At 35.6% G+C, this 19,842-nt stretch overlaps 1 protein-coding gene across 4 annotated transcripts in view; it reads left to right on the forward strand.

The window, feature by feature from the left end:
* Positions 1-17,030, forward strand: part of LOC137629586 (uncharacterized) — a 158,895-nt gene extending 141,865 nt beyond the window's left edge. For all 4 annotated transcript variants that reach the window (XM_068361039.1, XM_068361040.1, XM_068361041.1 and 1 more), the window contains 10 exons: positions 2,388-2,513; positions 3,484-3,681; positions 4,799-4,950; positions 5,574-5,748; positions 7,270-7,649; positions 9,161-9,320; positions 9,592-9,998; positions 10,593-11,031; positions 12,083-13,272; positions 16,114-17,030. In XM_068361039.1, the coding sequence (XP_068217140.1) occupies positions 2,388-2,513; positions 3,484-3,681; positions 4,799-4,950; positions 5,574-5,748; positions 7,270-7,649; positions 9,161-9,320; positions 9,592-9,998; positions 10,593-11,031; positions 12,083-13,272; positions 16,114-16,773 (3,887 nt within the window). In that variant the 3' untranslated portion in view covers positions 16,774-17,030. The remainder of the gene's footprint in view (positions 1-2,387; positions 2,514-3,483; positions 3,682-4,798; positions 4,951-5,573; positions 5,749-7,269; positions 7,650-9,160; positions 9,321-9,591; positions 9,999-10,592; positions 11,032-12,082; positions 13,273-16,113) is intronic.
* The last annotated feature ends 2,812 nt before the right edge of the window (positions 17,031-19,842 follow it).

Here is a 19,842-nt window from a genome sequence, read left to right on the forward strand (position 1 = left end):
TCGTGTATTTAGATTTTGACAATTGAAGTTTGGAATGAATACTATCAAATGACCAACAACAGTGTATTTTATGTTTTAACATTAAAGCATTCCTGAAAAGAATCCTCTCTCTCACTCTCTCTCTCTCTCTCTCTCTCTCTCTCTCTCTCTCTCTCTCTCTCTCTCTCTCTCTCTCTCTCTCTCTCTCTGTCCTCGATTACATTTTTACAGCCTCTTTCATCGCCAATATAGTGTCGAGAGGTGCCACTTAGAATCTTAATAAGCGCAAATGTGTGACTGAATGCAGCATTGTGCCCTGCAAATTTACACTTTAATGAGTAAGGTTGTTTTAACGTTGTTTTAAGTTATGGTATTCACCAACAATAGAAATAATGTATCAGTTATTTTCATTTGTATCAGTTATTTTCACTTAACCTAATATTAAATTTTATTTAACCTTTTCGGACCCGCTTTTCATCGCCACCCCCCTCCCCCCCCCTTTTTTTTTGTGAATAACACCCGTTGGTAAAAAGGCATTTTAAAAAGACTTTCCCCTTGACAGGGCTATCGTTGATTCATTATTGTAGTTAGAATAAAAATAACTGTAAATATATTCTCCGATTATTCGTCCTTTTGCTCGTAGTATTGTAGAAAATAATACAGTAATTTAATAAGTCTGTGATTCGAACATCTATTTTTAACCATTTAATTTTTATTTTTTTATTTTTAACTCATTTGGTCATAGAGTGGTTTGTATGTGTCTCTCATCGTATCCCACCCAACTTCAATTGTGGAGTTAGGTTGCTGGTCCCAAGGTTTGCATTTAGAAGCGACGAGCTCAAAACAAAGTATCGTAATTTTGGTGTTTTATGACGAGTGCGTGTGTATGTATGTGTGCGCTTGTGTCTTCACTTATTTGTTATGTATATTCTGTGTGCTTTGTAAAGTTTATATAATTCAAAAAGTGTGCAATACTAATAAAAGATCAAAGCTATTTCGTATATATATATATATATATATATATATATATATATATATATATATATATATATATATATATATATATTTCTATTCTAATATTCTTGGGAGGTTTTGATCGCAAAGACCGATTTTTATATTATTCGTTTTCTCTTTATACTTACATCACATCGATGATATATTCTTCCCCCATATTTATCCCACTTTATCTACATACCCTTGTAATTGCGATCAATTATGATGATATCGGGAACGAAATTCTTCCTTGAACAATGTAATCTCAAGTTCCTGGCATTTTATAACCCTTAACAGATAGGTGTTATCAAGCCCATTATTGAGCAATTAAGATTAAGGGCCCATTGATAATAAATCCAAGAGGTTACAGGGAAATGTAGGTTGGTGCACTGTTGTATGTATTTATGTGTGTATACTATAGAAATGTTTACACACACACACACACACACACACACACACATATATATATATATATATATATATATATATATATATATATATATATATATATATATATATATATATATATATATACACATGCATATATATACATGTACATATATTCGCATGTGTGAGTGTATATGTGTGTTAGACTTGCAAATAAGCCATCTATAATTTTCCGATTGATATCTTGCAATTTTCATCTGCAGTGTAACACATCACCTCTGCTCTGTTGAAAAAGGAGGTTTAAACTGTATAAATGTCCACAAAATAAGATTTATCTGAAAGTTGAGCTCTATGATAAGTTTAACCAATTTGATTTTCTTACCTTTCATTCCATTTCATATTATAAAGCTTGTTTTATTATTTCTCATTTAAGGAGATAATCTGTACTTAGGCCTATTCATGGTTTAAGGAAGGACTGGAGGAGTCATTCCCCTTGACATAAATAATCGCAGTATTATTTAGGCCTGATGACAATCACATCCTTTTATATTTAGATTTTTTATAAGTAAGATGGGTGAAAGAAGAATGATGGCACTTAGCTATTCATGGTAGGGAATAGTTTGGGAAGTCAAGTATTAGTAAGAGTAATTTAAAATGTAAAATGTAATTTTTATTTAGTGGTACTTATAACTAATGATAGATCTCGCATTGTGTGGCTTTGTTAAACCCCACTATCACCTGTATCAACAATGTAACACTGACAGACCCTCCTCTTTGATTCAGCAATTTGTAATAACGAATGTACGATACATCTGGGGGGTCTGTTTTATGCCTAACATCGGAGATAAGGCCTCTAGTCCGGGCATAGGGGCAAAGGGATACTAATGCCATGCCCATAAAATCACCACTTAATACCCCTCCTCCTACACCTAACCCACCCCCCTTTTTATTCTCCTCCTCAACCAGTAGCCCGGTTAAGATGATATGATTAATGGCAACTTCCTTTTCCCTTTTCGGCTCTGCGGCAGCCCCACCCATCACGCCCACGATCGAAGTGTGGGCGGGTGGCAGATGGCTCCACACCACCCATGAGACCTCCACAGCCACGGTCGAAGTCGGGACGAAACTTACCCTTCGGTGTTCCACATCCGGTGGTAAGTTACTGCCACTATTAATTAAAACAAATTGTACAAATTGTAGTGAAAGGGAAATGTGTTAACATAGTATTGTTTGATTGATTTTGGGTTTTCTGGCATCCCGACATCGAAGGTCATCGACGCCGAAGTTGACATATGAAAATGAAATAATTGGTATAAAATATATTTGTACAATAACTTATCATGTTGCAAAAATATGAAACGAGTGAAAAGCATTTAATTTAGCGACTGCGAAAGATGAAAAAGGAAATTAGGATGAAATAAGGCATATCAATATTATTGATAAGGACGGTAAAAATATTTAAATGACTTATGGGATAATTATTAAAAGAGTAAGCATAAAAAGTATACTCCAGTGTCAGTAAAGCCTAGCTAATGTCAAGGTGATTATTGACTGACGACCTTAAAAACCTCATTAAGAATAATATTATATTTCTATAGGGAAAGTAAGTTTGTTTTCCTTCTATAAAATTTGTTTATTTTGAAAATAAGCATATTACGTCATTTAATTAATTGATTGATATTAATCTAATTTTATGGTGTTTTTTTATCTACAATAATAAACCAACTTGAATCTTTGTAGTTTTAACAACTGAAGTTTTTTAGACAATTTAATCGATTAATATTCTCTTTTAATTATTATTATATTGCAAAACAATCACCGATCAGCTAGTGTATTTGGCATATCATAGTAATAAAAAGACTTCTAATTTATTTTTTGCCGTTTATCGATATTTTCAAAATTTTGAGTTACTGCTTAGTTTTTTTTTTTATCTTAGTATTATTGATTATTTTTATTTTTGTCTTAGTATTATTGAATATTTTTGTCTCTTAGTATTATTCAGTAATTGATATAACTTATGGTAGTTAGTTTTCCTAGTCTATACTGATTGTGAAGGTTATGAAAATAAAAGGACAGTTATATTCACGGTGTAAATAAGTTTAATTCCAGTATTGTATTTTATAGGAAAACCTTTGCCAACGGTCTCCTGGTGGAGAGGTGGCCAGCAACTTCTTTCGGAGTCGACGGAGCGCGATGGCACCGTCAGTAGCAATGTCAACGTGACGGTGGTGCCGGAGGATGCCCACACGCCTATTGTATGCCAGGCAACGAACACCCACCTCATACCACCTCTGAGGACGCCTCTTCTCCTCTTGGTTTTATGTGAGTACGATTCATTGATTGATTGATTTGGAGTTTTCTGGCATCCTGACATCGAAGGTCATTGACACCGATATTGTTTGTTAAGTAAGAAACTAGAAAAGCACCTGATTCGGACCTTCGCAATGACAGCTTTTTCTCAGTCTTGACCTTGACCTTTGACCGAAGACTTTCAAAATTGAATCACTTCCACGTCTCAACATAACGATTAATCGTTAAAAATTTCACTACTCTATGAATAAAATTGTGGTTAGGAAGTTGTTCACAAACAAACAGACAAACAGGGGCGAAAACAATCTCCTCCCAACTTTGTTGGCGGAGGTGATATAAGGATATTCCATTTAAAACCATAAAAGCGAAGTTGCTCTCCTTATATGTCTAGTTTTGGAATTATTTAGCTCTCTCCACTGTCAGAGTGTGGATTGCTCGTTCTAGTCGAGTATGTGATACTAGAGTAGAACTAAAACCTGTATTCAGCCAAATTTAGAATCGAAAGTGTTCATTCTATATTGTTTATTAGAATGTTGAGGATAATGACCTTTATTTGCAAGATTTGTGAAAACAATAACGGAGAATGTAGTTTCTATTTCAGCTTCATAAGAGGAATGTTCGTGAAGATGTTTTTTTCCATTAATTCATGTTGAAAATATGCATCCAGGATTTATGGAAAATGTGATTGAAATATTAATTGATAACTGTTATTCTAAAAATTGTTATCTCCCCGATATAATAATGAACAGGCGCTGGCTATATGTATATATATATATATATATATATATATATATATATATATATATATATATATATATATATATATATATATATATATATATATATATATATATATATAGATATATATATATATCTTTCTTTCCGGTCACGCTCCTATTATTCTTCCATGTGCTCCGCTCTATCTGTCTCTCGGGTAAGGGAGAGAGGGAGTAGTCATATCCTGGTGACGGGATGTGCGTGTGTGTGCATATCTGATTGGATATTTAGCCGTCATTTTTGACGGGTCGCGTACACTAGTTACAGAGTGAAAATATTATTTTTACTTGAAGTTAACTAAGGCCTTATCTAGTGTATCGATCACTTAAACATCATCACATCGATATTACAGCTCCTCCGAAATGGCTCCGAGTGATTGGAGCAGAAGTAGAGATGTCCGCCGGAACGACCTACGTCGTTGAGTGCAGATGTGTGGGAGCCCGTCCTCCGCCGGTCATCACCTGGACCGTAGGAGGAGACGAACTGACGGATGCCACCTCCACGGTAAGCTGCCCCTTGACGTTGCCTACGTAATACAGGAGTATTTCCTGAAGGGCAGTAGTTGAAATGTTGTTAAAGAAAACAAATATAGAATTTGGGCTAGTCTGAGATGTACTAGTTACATTAATTGGTATTTTCTTAAGTGAAGTAGTAGAAATATTGCTAAAGAAAACAAGTATAGAACTTTGATCCGTTTAAGATACATAATTATATTTTGATTGGCATAAATACCTGTTGTTTACAAATGTCAAAAGCTCCTTAAAACTTTAAGCATCAGTATATACTGTACAATTATAAAAATAATCTCCAGTCGCTTTGTTGATGTGCGTAGTTGAAATGGTCAGGAATATGGATATGTACTCAACATATCTCTATTCTATAACAGGAAATTCTAAAAGATTCCGTCTCGTATCTATATTTTTCATTAGCTCTTTTGTAAGATTCTAGTTCATATATTACACAGTATTTATCTTTTCCAGACGATAAGAAACAATAGAAATACAAACATAAGCACTCTTCCTGGATTCCAAACCACGGACATATGATAATTTTCACTTCTGTAAAGTTCCAGCACGCACATTGTTAGTAAATAACCATTCATAATTTTATCTCGCTTCTTTTTACAGACCGATTCCGAAGGGGAGACAACCAGTCGCCTCCGCTTCACGCCCAAGGCGGCCCATTTTGGCACTCATATTACATGTACCGCCCATCCGCCAGATCACGCCCATCAAGCAGCCTCCCCACACGCCACACCAACACTGTGGGTGAAGAGTGATTCAGTGCCCCTCAGAATCCGCTGTAAGTTATTAACTTGTTTATTTATTTACTAAGTATGGAAATACCTTACTGATATGGAATTGTTTGTGGTATAGGCAGTGGAAATGACTTCTTAATAGAAAAGATAACCTTTGTGATTGGCATTAAAAAGAATTCTCTAATGCAATATTTATTAGGAAAAGACAGTGGAAAAACGTTTTAGATATAGATTTATATTGGGTGTAAATAAAGGGAATACTTTGCTGAGATAAAAATTACTTGGAGCATGGACAGAGGAAATGGCTTGCTTATGTAGCATTACGCGAAGAATAAACAGTGGAAATATCTTATTGATATACACTTGCTTGGGAATTATCATTTGGAACATCTTACTGATATAGAATTACTTGGCAGTGAACAGCTTATTGATGTGGCATTGCTCTGGGAATAGACAGAGGCAGTGAGGCAATATCTTACTGATATAGACTCAATTGGGGTAATGGCCCTCGGAATTATCCTACTGATTTATAATTACATGGGAAGTGGAAGATGATGAAATATCACGGATTTGAAATTAGTTTTGGAGTGGGTCGTTTTTTATGTAGAGTTACTCTATAATAGACTGTTGAGAGCTTACGTATATAGAATGACTTGAAAACAGATAGGGGGAATAGCTTACTTATGTTAAATTACTTCAAAAATAAACAGTGTAAATAACTTATGCATGTAAAATTACTAGGGAATAAACACTGAAAATAGCTTACTGATTTAGAATTAATCGTTGAGTGGACAAAAAATCTATTTTTTCTAATTGTGCTTTATTAACGGACTAAGGAAAAAGAAAGTTGGAAAATGTGAATCCAAGAATTTATTCCATATCTGTTATGATTTTTATTTTGTGCCATAGGGTTGGGGAGAGAGAGAGAGAGAGAGAGAGAGAGAGAGAGAGAGAGAGAGAGAGAGAGAGAGAGAGAGAGATTATGAGATTTAGTGTCGTTCTTCAGTTTTCGAAATGTTATAACTATAATTAATTTGCTAATTTAGAGGAAACGTAAGTATTGGCTTTTCTTAAGAATAGGTGTCCATCTGTATTTATGTAGTTTTATACACACACACACACACACACACACACATATATATATATATATATATATATATATATATATATATATATATATATATATATATATATACATATACATATATGTAAATATATATATATATATGTATATATATATATATATGTATATATATATATATATATATATATATATATATATATATATATATATATATATATATATATATATATGTATATATTATATATATATATATATATATATATATATATATATATATATATATATATATATATATATATATTGTGTGTGTTTGTAACATGTTATATGTCCTGTTGTATGTCTGAATGTTTTCAAGTTGAATTCAGAAAGTTACAAATATCAGTAGGTTTGCATACATTTCTCATAAATATCTAGAAAACTTCTATGAAATCTACGCTTTTATTGTTAGAAACAGAGGATATAACCTTGGCTTCATTCTCAGATAAACCGGAAGTTCAACTGGATATACAGCTCATAAAAAAGCAAGACCGAAAAGTACCAAGACCCGAAAATAATAATGGTGGTCATAGCCAACCACCTCCCTTCTCCCCGTCTGACACCATTAGGCAGAACCAAATGTTCATGTCCGGTCCAACTAGAAAACCAGGATCTGGCAAAAGTGCCATGAGTGATGAAGACGGCTGGGACAGTGCAAAAGATATGGTGGATAAACAAAAACAGGATTCAGAGAAGAAGACTATACTTACAAAAGAGAAAACCCAAGCCAAGGGAGTTGTCACTGTTGACGAGTTCACTGGTGTGGTTCTGCACTGCAACGTCCGGGCGAATCCTCCGGCATACCACGTCAGCTGGCATAGGAATGTGAGTATTAGTTTGCGTCCATTTTTACTGTAGGATGATTGAATTCAAATTATGCGATGTGATAATCAGGGAAGCTGCGTCCACCCACACAGGTGGTGATTTAGCTAGAGCAGGCAGAAGCTTTCTGTAGGTGTAAAATGCATCGATTCCAATGAGACGTTCCAACCAGCGTCTTAGTATCTCTATCCGAAGTTGTGAACGGACTCGTTATCAATGAGTTTTATATTTAAGCTTCTGCTCGCAACTACCGAGTCTCCGCTGGTATGGACGCAGCCTTAAGTCTAACTAAGGTTTTAGTTTGCTGCATGCAAGGATTTACATCACGAGATTAACTCGGAACTAATTAACTTCTATGGGTTATCATGGTTGATATAAAGAACGGTAAAACGTTTTGAAGAAATTACTGTCTTTCAAAATTTCTAAACTATTGCTAGTGTTCTGCAAAGGTAAGGTTTACAACTTGATAAGTATGAAGACTGCATGCATTAGTGTTAGTGATTGCAGAAAGTGAAGGCTTAAGAAATGGTTAAACGAAGACTGAAAAACTGCTTCGATACATTCAACTATTATTCCCTAATAATGTTGCCCTTGTCAACATCTTTTCAAACATTTTGCATTTTTAGAACGTCCTTGGATGTATGGTATTTTTTTACTAAGCTGTAAAAGTCTAGAATTCAAAACGATAAAATTTAGTCAGTTTCTCAGAATCACTAAAAAATTGACAGTAAATACCATATAGTTTTTTAAAAGTTTCATTGTGTGTGACTATATATTAAAATGAAAGTCCTAATCAAATATTTTAATTGAATCCGTGGAATTTCAGAAGCTCAAACTTGTTGCAAATGCTTTTCTTTAACAAGTGGATAGAAGTAATATTTCATAGTATTTTCTTCCAAGGTTCACTTAAGTACTTAGCATTAGTATTTTTTTTTTCTGCATACATCCATTTCATTTTTTTCGTCACAAGAGTAAGTTGATCTGCTGCCATCTTTAAATTTTTCGTTAATTTCACTATCGCTCTCTTTCTTACTAAAATTACTCTTTTCTATTCAGCCCTTGGAAAAAATATCATGCCTAGAATGATTGAATGCTTACTTATATATTCATTTGCTCCTTTACTCGTCTGACAGAATTAGATTATGTGCAAGATGCTATAAAATTCATTAGTTGACGATGGTTTGCTCGTTTAGAGAGCATGTAAGAAGCCAAAGAATGGGAATTCAATTAGTCGATTTGTCGTGTTGATACATATTCACTCTTTGTTCTATGAAATTCCATTATAGGTTAAGCAAAATGTGCTGCATGTTATTCAGTTATGCGTCTTGTTAATGAAGAAACGAACAATTTCACAATAGTTATCTTATTTCGTTACTATTATTTTAATACAAAGGATAGTTGCTGTCCAAGCCAATGGTCTCTTGAGCTGGTTTTATGTGATTAATTTTTCGAGGAATAGAAATGAACATTATAATTATCACTTGTGATTCATTGTTTTTTTCTTCCCATTGAAGGGCATTCCATTGTCTCCCGTCACATCCCCTGGCCTCTTGCTGGGGAACATGAGTGCGGTTTTCCAAAATTTGGGAAGGAAGGACGCGGGCAATTTAACCTGCACAGCTCGCAACCAAGAAGGATATACTCGAAGTAGACCTGTGTTACTACAAATCAACCGTAAGAATTCATAAATCTGTTTTCTCTGTTTTAGTTTTTTTTTTTTTTTTTCAGAGTAGAAAATTTATGTATTTCTTAACATTTACCTCTTAGGTTGATATTGAAATGATTATTTACCCTTTTTATGCCTGAGTGTGCAATTGCAAGCATGCATATAATTTTTAATCTTGCATTATTTCGTATTATTAAACCGGTAAGAAACATTAAAACGCTTACCTTCACCAACTAACTGTAATGCATATCAATGTTGATATCACTGATGTACCCTCAGATGGTCCTGTATGTGCTCGAAACACTCCCAAAATTCTAGGCGTCCCTCGACATCACACTCTGAACGTCACATGTGAGGTGGAGGCATATCCTCCTCCAGACTCATTTTCATGGGCTTTGAGGTCTTCCAGGGGCACCCTGGCCGTGCCCTCAGAAATGATACATTATTTAGGAACTACCTCTTGGATAGTGTACACACCCAGAGCGAACGTTGATTTTGGGGACCTACTGTGCTGGGCACATACTCCAATTGGACGCCAAGATGATCCTTGCGTGGCTCAACTCGTCTCTGCCGAGAAACCGGACACTCCGGAGAACTGCGAAGTGACCAAGAGATCGCAGGATAAGCTCACAGTATCCTGCAAGGCAGCACATGATGGCGGCCTTCCTCAAACGTTCTTTATGAAGGTAGGCTTTGAAATGCGGTATACGAGGGTATGATGAACACATACTGATAATAACGAAACTCTTACAGTATTCATGTTTAAGCAGAACTGAAAGATATAAGAATCTTATATGTAACTTCTTTCTTTCTTTCTTTTTTTTATTCTTCATATTAAGTCTTTTTTGTTGACACTTTCCAAAAAGATTTCTTTTACTGATTACTCTCGAAACTAGAAATTCATGATTCTGCAAACTTAGATTTTTTAAATTAATTATCCTTGGACTTATGCAACTGCAGCCTTAAGCAAATAATGTGTATCTTAGGTATAGCCATATGAATTTTCAAAATAGATATGATATAGGCCTCTAATAAGCAACTAATACTGGTTTTTCATAAATATGGAAAGTTGATGACTTTTAGCGTGATTAGCATCATTCGTAAATTCTACCTCAAATGATACCACTTAAAATTCTGTGAGGAAATCATAAATGCTCAGCCGATTATTTTTCTTTATTTTGTTGAGATGACTCTACTCCCAGCATTTATAGCCACTATCTAGGACCAGAAATAAAATATGAGGTCTTGTTAACATGAAATCATCAAATGTGTACCTGCAGGTCTTTCACGGCGGCCTCCAGGTAGCTAACAGCACGAGCGTCAATCCAGACATAACGGTGTACGACCTTGAACCCGATACCCGATATCGTCTGACCATTTGGTCTGCCAATACCCATGGCACTAGCACGGGTCACACCAATCTCTACACATCCACGCTGCCCTCCAACACATCTTCAACAACAAGTAGCATGAATGGTCACTCTTCCAACAACCCTAGGGGCCTCCTGTCAAAATTCGGCTCATCCATCCTAGCAGTGGTCGTTGTTGTGACGGTCGTAGGCGTCGTTATGGGAATAATTGTTGGAATTATGGTCCGGAATATTGACAGAAGAGTTCATAATTCCCGTCGTGACCAGGAAGAAGAAGAAGAGGAAGAAGATGAGATGCCGCCTACGCTTATTAACAACAACCAAATTAACGTAGCTATGGCGGGCATAGGTGAGTTTCACAGGTAGGGAGAATCGAAAAGAAAGAAAGAAAAACGGTATTAGTGCACGAAAACATCACCAGATGGCATTGAATGTTACTTTGCAAGAGACTCCGAGATATGGTCGGCAGTCCTAAATGGAGGGCTCAAAGATGGGATTTTTGGTATGACAATATCCTCATTCTTGCAGCCCGTTTTCTTTGAATTGGCTAGACCAGCAGTGAATTTTAACATGGGCAGTCAGTCTTATGGTGCTATTTTTCTTTTAAACTTTGTCTAAATAACAACATAAATCATTGTCAAGCTTATGCTTTTAAATGTGTGAAAGAGTTGTAGACGCTATTTAACATCCACAAAGCATAGACGGCATAGGTAGTTCTTGCACTTTTTTAAAATTTATTTAAAATAATTATGCCTAGATATGATGATTTTTTTATGGAAGATTGGTATTTTTAGAAATGGACACAATATTTGAATAGGAAATGTTTAAAAGCATGGCCATTTACTGTAGTCCTTTTCATTGTCATGTAGATTAACCATTTCATAACCCTTTTTTTTTATTTCATATACATATTACTAAAACGAATTAAATCTGGGTGATTGCTACATAACATCTGCTTCGCTATATTTTCACTATTCATTAAACGAGAGAGAGAGAGAGAGAAAGAGAGAGAGAGAGAGAGAGAGAGAGGGGGGGGGAGGATTTTCCTGCACTTACCCATATAAAAAGCGCAATTTTAAACACAATATAACTGAATAAAAAAACCAAATTCGCCAAGCCTGGTTTACATGGAAGGGCAATAAATGAAGATGGAAAAGAACTGACCAATTTTATTTATGAAATAAAAAATCAATTGAAACCGAAGGCTCGAGACACTTCACTTTACTCGAAATTTCTAAATTAGTTGCTGTCTTAGAACAAAAGATATAGAATAATGAAAAAGATGAATGAGTCAATAGTAACTATTTACAGTTGTATTAGATTAAGGAACGATAATCAACAATTTGATTATTTATGATTTCCCTCTGTGTTCTCTCTTCCAATTATTTTATCCATTTCAGGGAGGAGAGTTCCGAAATGCCTCGAGCCCTTAGGGAAAACTACAACACGCTATGACGTGATGACGAATCCCGGGGGAAAGAACGACAACCACGTTTATGACGATCCGATCACTCTCAGAGGTAGAACTTCTCCAGAGGGAGCCTCCATGGAAGAAGAAAATATTGAAGTTACCCATGACATCCACTACCCCCCATTTTCTATGACGACAACGGATTATTTTCATCAATCGCATAATTTTTCCTGGCATTTACCCAACTCAAGGCTTCTACGTAACCAATTCAACCAGAGATACCCAACAAATAGAGGATGTCCCCGCAAACCCGTTCGTGTGGAAACGCCCAGATTACCCGAAATTGATATTAGCACGACTGTCACTACTCGGAGGAAGTACCAGTCACCATCGGGCATGGAGTTCAGACTCATTTTGATTCCTGAAACAAGTAAGATGCTTCAAGTAGCTTTAGAAAGAGATACGAGACTAGCATCTTATTTGTGTCATGATTCACATGTTTCAAACTCCCCTATGAAATTCCCGACTATCACTGAAGAGGACGAGCAGAAGAACGCAGACGCTCTTGACGATGTTTCAGTCACCCCTTACGAATCAACTCCCGATGATTATACAATGGAAAACGGGCAGAGTGACACTTCGGAACTTCTACCAAAGTGCTGTAACTTCGAAAACAAAGCAATGATTCACGCTGAAAGTCAAGAAATAAATAGGAATAGATCGAACTATGGAAATTACAGACACTTACAAGACCATATGGTTCCCGAAAACGTGTTCGACGACTTGCAAATTACACAGGATAACATCCCAACGTTGACGATTTATGGAAACGGACACAGGAGACAGTCGCGTGGCAACCAGACGCGACGTCCGATATCTTATCACTTGAACGAGACGAAGACCAACCTGCAGAACATAGCAAACGTCAGGGCATCGTCGAGACTTCAGAGGAACTCTTTTCCCGACGGTATGTTTCAAGCTGACGACGACTCTAGGATGAAGGTGGCACTCTTGGGGCGGCCTGAAGAAAGGGAAAATGAGACGCCTAAGAGACCTGCGCAATCTAATTCCCTCGTAGGGAAACTAGGACGTCATCATCCGTATGGCATTCCCGTTAGCAATGTAAGGAAGGCAGTCAGATCGCCACAGTCTCCGCCTGTAAGGAATATGGATGGAAGGGTAAGGAAACTAGACGAGATATCAGAAAACAAAAATGTTATATTGCACTTTTTAAATGAATTAGAGGATAGTCACAGAAAGTTGTTAAAATAAAAGTGCAGAATGATAATGATATATAAAAATTAAGTTCATTGAAATAAGAATTGTTAAATAACTCATATTTTCTCTGTAGTGAAACATTTTTTTAAGGGAAAAATCTTTTGGGACTTTAAATAATCTTCCTTTTCATATAATTTATTCTAACAATGTTTATGTCGACTTAGAAGGTTGAAACGATCATCGTCTTATTTAACTATTTGGGTTATTGATGATGCTTTAATATTCACTTAAGATAAATTAGTGTTATATGAAATTTAGGTCTATGAACCAAGTCTGATAAGTAATACGTTTCGTTTAGTAATATGGAATATTACATTTGACCTACTTTACTCTATGTAGTTAGAAATAACACTCTCCTTGCTACGTAATTTTCTACATAAATCAGTTTCATTTCTCAATTAACACGAATGAGTTTTCATAGAAGAGGCAAGTGCCGTCAGTCCACGCCACTCGGTCAACTGTAGGAATTTACTGAAGTATCATCGCAGCTTCACTTCAAACATTGTAGCCTTTACTTCACCTGCTTTTACTTTTCCTTTCTTCTATCTTGCTAACTAAAGGTGTGTTTTTTTTTTCTCCATAATACCATTATTACCGGGTTTTCCCTAGTTGTACAATTGGAGACCGGAATACCTGGCTCCTCTCGCTTTGAAGACGTCACCCTCCCACACTCTTACTGCACGGACAGTAACCAAACAGATATTGTAGGGAGAGATGCCATCAGTGGTTGGAGGGGCTACACACAGGAACCCTCTGCTCAGTAAGGGTGTGGCTGGGTGTACTTCCTCAGAGCAAGGTTTACCAGGAATTCCTCTGTTCAACTATATTTTGTTTTTGAATGGCGTTTCCAGTTCCATGGGGGGGGGGCGAAAATTCTGAACTTCACTCTTGAATTTAATCTCTTAGGCTAAAATATTGAATACCTTAATGCAAATTTTTGTCTGAACGTAATTTGCAAGCTGTAACAGTTCAGTATATCAGATATTAATTCTGAATCTTAAAATGCTTTTTTTCACTCTCTTTTCCCAGAATGTTCAACTGCGGTTTCAAATAAATGCCGCCATTCATTCTCATTTACATAGAAGATTGTTTTAAATTTCTCACTCTTATTGTCATGTTTCGTCCAATTTTTAGAGCCAACGCAGAAGTCCTCTTTACTTAACTGGCTTGTATAGAAATGTCATTCTTATAGCTTTGATAATTTACAATAAGCCTGTCTTACAGATTTATCGGTCTATACAGTGCTTTTTCATACAACTTTCATATCGTATACTGAAGCCTCCATTACAGTACAGGTTTTCGTTACATCTAATATGATTCACGCTGAAGCCTTTCTTGTAACTACAATGTCTTTCATTGAAGCCTTTCTTACATATATTATTGCTAGCAATGAAATACTTTATACGAATCTTAATGGCTGGTCCTAAGTATTTTCTTTTTAACTTTCTAGGCTAATGCTGATCTTCTAAATAGGTTTCATGACTTTCACTAAATATTTCTTAAAACTCAAATGCCTTTCATTGACGTCTTCCTTATATGCAAATATATCATTTATTTCTATTCCATGCTTTAGACCTAGAAAATTCATAAATAAGAAATTTTTCAAGATATTCTATGGAAATTCACATTTTCTTAAATGACTATCCATAGATATAACCTATATATTAATAATGATTTATATCTTAAATCCCTTTTCTTTTTAATTGGTCGGGGGTTTAATGTCTTTTATATTGCAAAAACAAATTTTCCAGAAAGTAACTTTACATGTTTTTCTCATATCCCATACAGAAAAATATTCAAAGATTTATGTCTTACTATTCTCAGTTTTTACTAAATTGATAAAAAGTTAAACCTTTTAAAGCTATCAGTGCAATCAGGATTTGTGATGTAGGCCTACGTGTTATTGATTTTGTTCTTAACAAAATAGTTGAAAAAAGCATCGTTTTAAATTAGTTAATACTATCATTATCTTTTTATTTAACATTAAAACTGATAATCTTTTCAACCCAAGTTTACAGAAACTACCCAACGTTATTTGCGATTAAACAACAAAATAATTTTTAAATGTTATAGATTATCTTCAGTGATTAGTAGACATTAGGTTATATGCTCCCCATTCTTGCACATAAAGAGTTTTCATAACACAATTTTATATAATTATTAGCCAACTCTACACCCTTGTCTTTATACTATCCAATGTGATTTTCGTACTTAGAAATGTAATAACACCGACTTATATAATTCTAGCTTGGTGATCATTCTGTTTTTGAAAAATGACTAGTACCTTGCTTGGTTTTATATTTAAGAGATCTGGCATCATCACAATCTAAACTCATAGGCAAAAAAAAAGGTTGTAGTAAAACAAACAATTCTAAATCATAAGTTATATTTCCGTTTTATTAAAGTTATAAGTGACCATTGTTATCCAACGCTAGTACTCCAGTCTTACTATTGTTACTACAACGCTAGTACTCCAATCTGACTATTGCTACTCCAACACTAGTACTTCAATCTGGCTATTGTTGGTCCAATCTGTCTATTGTTGCTCCAACGCTAGTAACCCAATTTGACTATTGTTGGTCCAATCTGTCTATTGTTGCTCCAACTCTAGTAACCCAATTTGACTATTGTTGCCCCAATCCGACTATTGTCACCCCAACGCTAGAAATCCAATCTGACTATTGCTGCTCCAAGCTAGTAATCCAATCAATCAAGTATGCATAAGAAATCTTTCCCTTTCAGGTCCTGCAATCAGGCCCTCCCCCAGCCAACATGATACCGACGTCGCCCTTCTCGCTCCTGCGAAAACCAAAAGTGGGAGTTACATCTCTGCTGTCCCTCGTGTCTTCTTCGTCGTCGACGTCGTCGCTATCGTCGTCTTACGCAAACAGAAGGGGAAGGGGGTCAAGGGAAACGACAACCTCGCCCCCGTCCGAGGGAAGGAGGCGCGTCGTCAGTTGCGGGAGCAACAAGCCGACCTTTAGGAACCTGAAGGCGCGCCCCAGGAGCGTCCACATGATCTCGGGTCCCGAGCAGGTCTTCCACTGGTGGGGGAAGGACGAGGAAGGAGACAACGACTGCCAGTCATCCTCGACGCCCTCCTCTCCCAGGTCGTCTACTTCGTCGTCCTGTTTCCCCTATTCTTCTATGTCCTCTTCGCCTGTGTCTTCTTTCTATTCTTCCGAGAATTCCTTATCAATCTCAACTGCTTTTTCCCACTCCGCCTCTTCTTCTTCTTTCTGCCTTTCCTCCACCTCCGGGTCATCGTCCACTTGCAGTTCTCCATTTTCATCTTTCTTATCTCCATCACTGACCACTCCGTCATCATCGTCCGTTCTTTCGCTTTCCTCTTGCTCTCCAACGCCCGAGTCGTTCATATCGGGTCATATTACGCCTACATAGACTAAGAATAAAAATAGTATTTCGCATTTATTGTCATTGATGTATATATTGAGGGTATGCGGATATATCAGGGTGTTTCTTCATGTGCAATATCGTAATTGATCAGTGTACAGTATAGTCTTTAAGGTTTTTTTACCATTTTTATATCCTTACGTAAACATATTTTGTATTGTCATATAATTATACCAAAAAGAGCTATCAAAGATACGCTATGTATGATGTAGAAAAATGTAAATAAATATCTTTCACTATTGCCTCTCACTGATTACTTTCATTATGTAATCAAACTTACGACGGACAAAAGTGATACAACATAAATATTGCGGGTACGTCATTAATACAATTTTCTTCTACAAGTTTATTCTTATGTATTTCAACCATACACTGAATCCTGCTTATACACTCACTCGTGATCCTTCTAACCAACCTCTGAATGGTACTTCATAGGACAACTGTAATATTTTCCTCCATTTTCATTTTAAAATACGTTATTTCATCTCATTTACTCTACCATTCCTTTCATCCTATTACTCTCTCTCTCTCTCTCTCTCTCTCTCTCTCTCTCTCTCTCTCTCTCTCTCTCTCTCTCTCTCTCTCTCTCTCTCTCTCTCTCTCTCTCTCTCTCTGTCTTCGCAATCTTGATGAGGTACTAACAAACCTAGTAGTTCCAGTGTATTTGATCTTAAATTCTTAATGGGAGATGGAAATTAATGGAAGACAGAGTTAAAGGAACTAAATAGATAGATGAGATCTGATTAAATCCTGGTGAAATTTGAAAGGCAGAAAGCAATGCTCCTGAGGATAAAAGAGACACTATCAATAAAGATTATTTTGAAGAGACCCGTCATCCTAGTGTTAGACTTCCATTGGTCTTGCCCGAAGAATTTCGCCGTAAATTTGTGCAAATTGGGGCTGAAATGGATGAAGTTGGACATTCACGTCCTAAGACACTAAAGGGAATGATTGACAAGTCAATAGCAGAAATCATTGCAGTACAAAACCCACTGAAAGGAGGAACAACCTTCCAACAGGGGATGAAAAGCAAGAAATTGTTGACATGCTATTGTAGAAGGTAAGCAACTTCAGACTTTATATTAATAAAAGAAATGCAATAAACAAGAACAGGCAAATCACCGCCAAGGTTGAGCTGTAAACTCCAGAAAGTGTTATCTAAAAAGGGTTGCATTACTACCCAAAAATTTAATAGATTGTTGTCAATCATGAAGCCACTTTTGGTTAAGATTCATTTAAAAAGTCAAATGTAAACCTTTCAAATAAGAAAAAATCAAGGACGAAAAGACAAACCCAATCAAACAATCTTGGCGGAGGTTAGTGTGGACGAAAGTATGGATGGAGGAGAGTAATTTGATGTACTTTGGTCATTTCGATTTTATGTGGAAACATGAATTTAACAGTAATTTGTACAGTAGAGTCGGAAATTTACTCTCATCTTGATTGTTGAATGGATGATTAAACTGTTAAAGTGTGAATCAAGCTCTGAAGGAATAGGTTTGAATCCTGGCCAGGGTAAGTGGACTTATATGTAATTTTCCATTTGTGTATAAAGTCTTCCAAATGTAAAACTAATTCAATATTTAGAAGTATTTGTGGATAACATTTTGATTATAAATATATATATATATATATATATATATATATATATATATATATATATATATATATATATACATACATACAATATTATTATTATTACTAGCCAAGCTACAACCCTAGTTGAAAAAGCAAGATGCTATAAGCCCAAGGGCTCCAATAGAGAAAAATAGCCCAGTGAGGAAAGGAAATAAGGAAATAAATAAATGATGAGAATAAATTAACAATATATCATTCTAAAAACAGTAACAGCGTCAAACCAGATATGTCCTATATAAACTATTAATAACGTTAAAAACAGATATGTCATATATAAACTATAAAAAGACTCATGTCAGCCTGGTCAACATAAAAACATTTGCTCCAACTTTGAACTTTTGAAGTTCTATTGATTCAACTACCCGATTAGGATAAATGTGTATATATATATATATATATATATATATATATATATATATATATATATATATATATATATATATATATATATATATATATATATATATATACAGTATATACTGTGTGTGAATGTGTAAGTACTTATTATAATTTTCGTCTCGAATTTATTATACAGCAATAGCCGAAACAAATTACATAGTATTACGGACTTATTACAAATGAACGTATTTTAATCACGAAAAATTAGTTAGAAAATATTCCCCAACTGTACTGGGACCCGTTTGAACTTCTCATCCCACCCACCTTCCCTGCCCATTGCCCGTTGGCAGAACAACATTTAGTGACCATCGACCTTGACAACACAGTACCTACTCAAAAGAGCCTTTCACCCAACTGACCTCGATTGCTGTAACGGCGGTTGGTATCTTCCAGGTTGATAAAACGAACATATATGATCAAGATATATAAAAGATTAAAGAGGAGACGTTGATAATTTGGACAGAAAACAGTGCCAGTAATAGGTTTGAATTGACGTTGGCTGCAGAAGTTTACCCTGTGGTATGCCGTAGCACATCAGGACGATTTTTTCTTAAAACCGGTCTTATTCAATTTAATTCTGGTTCATATTTCTTGCATCACTTTGGAATAAGCTGTTCTTCCAGCCCTCGTCCTGGAATGGAGCAGCTGGTCTTGCGTTTTATTACTGTGAAGATGGGGTTAGCATTTATTACTTTTTGCGTTCAGTAATAAAGTCAAAGGTAGCCTATTATGTAACCCTCGTAAATATACTGTCTGAATGTTATTTTTAACCTAGCTTTTAGATGGGGAAATATATTTTTTCTTGAAGGATAGGCAATACCTACGCTACAGTTATCTGGACCTGAGACCTAATATAAGTGACGTCATTCTTTTAGTATAGCATATCGTTGGCTCCACTTTCACCCACCCTTCGTTCATAGAATGCTAGTACTCGCATAGCTGGTTTCAATGCAGCTAGAGTTACGTAATTTGTTGGGAATAATACAGTAAGAGGTAAAGAAAAATACTTTTTTTTTTTTA

This window comes from Palaemon carinicauda, chromosome 37 (genome assembly GCF_036898095.1).
Source record: "Palaemon carinicauda isolate YSFRI2023 chromosome 37, ASM3689809v2, whole genome shotgun sequence".
In the NCBI taxonomy this organism is placed as follows: Eukaryota; Metazoa; Arthropoda; class Malacostraca; order Decapoda; family Palaemonidae; genus Palaemon; species Palaemon carinicauda.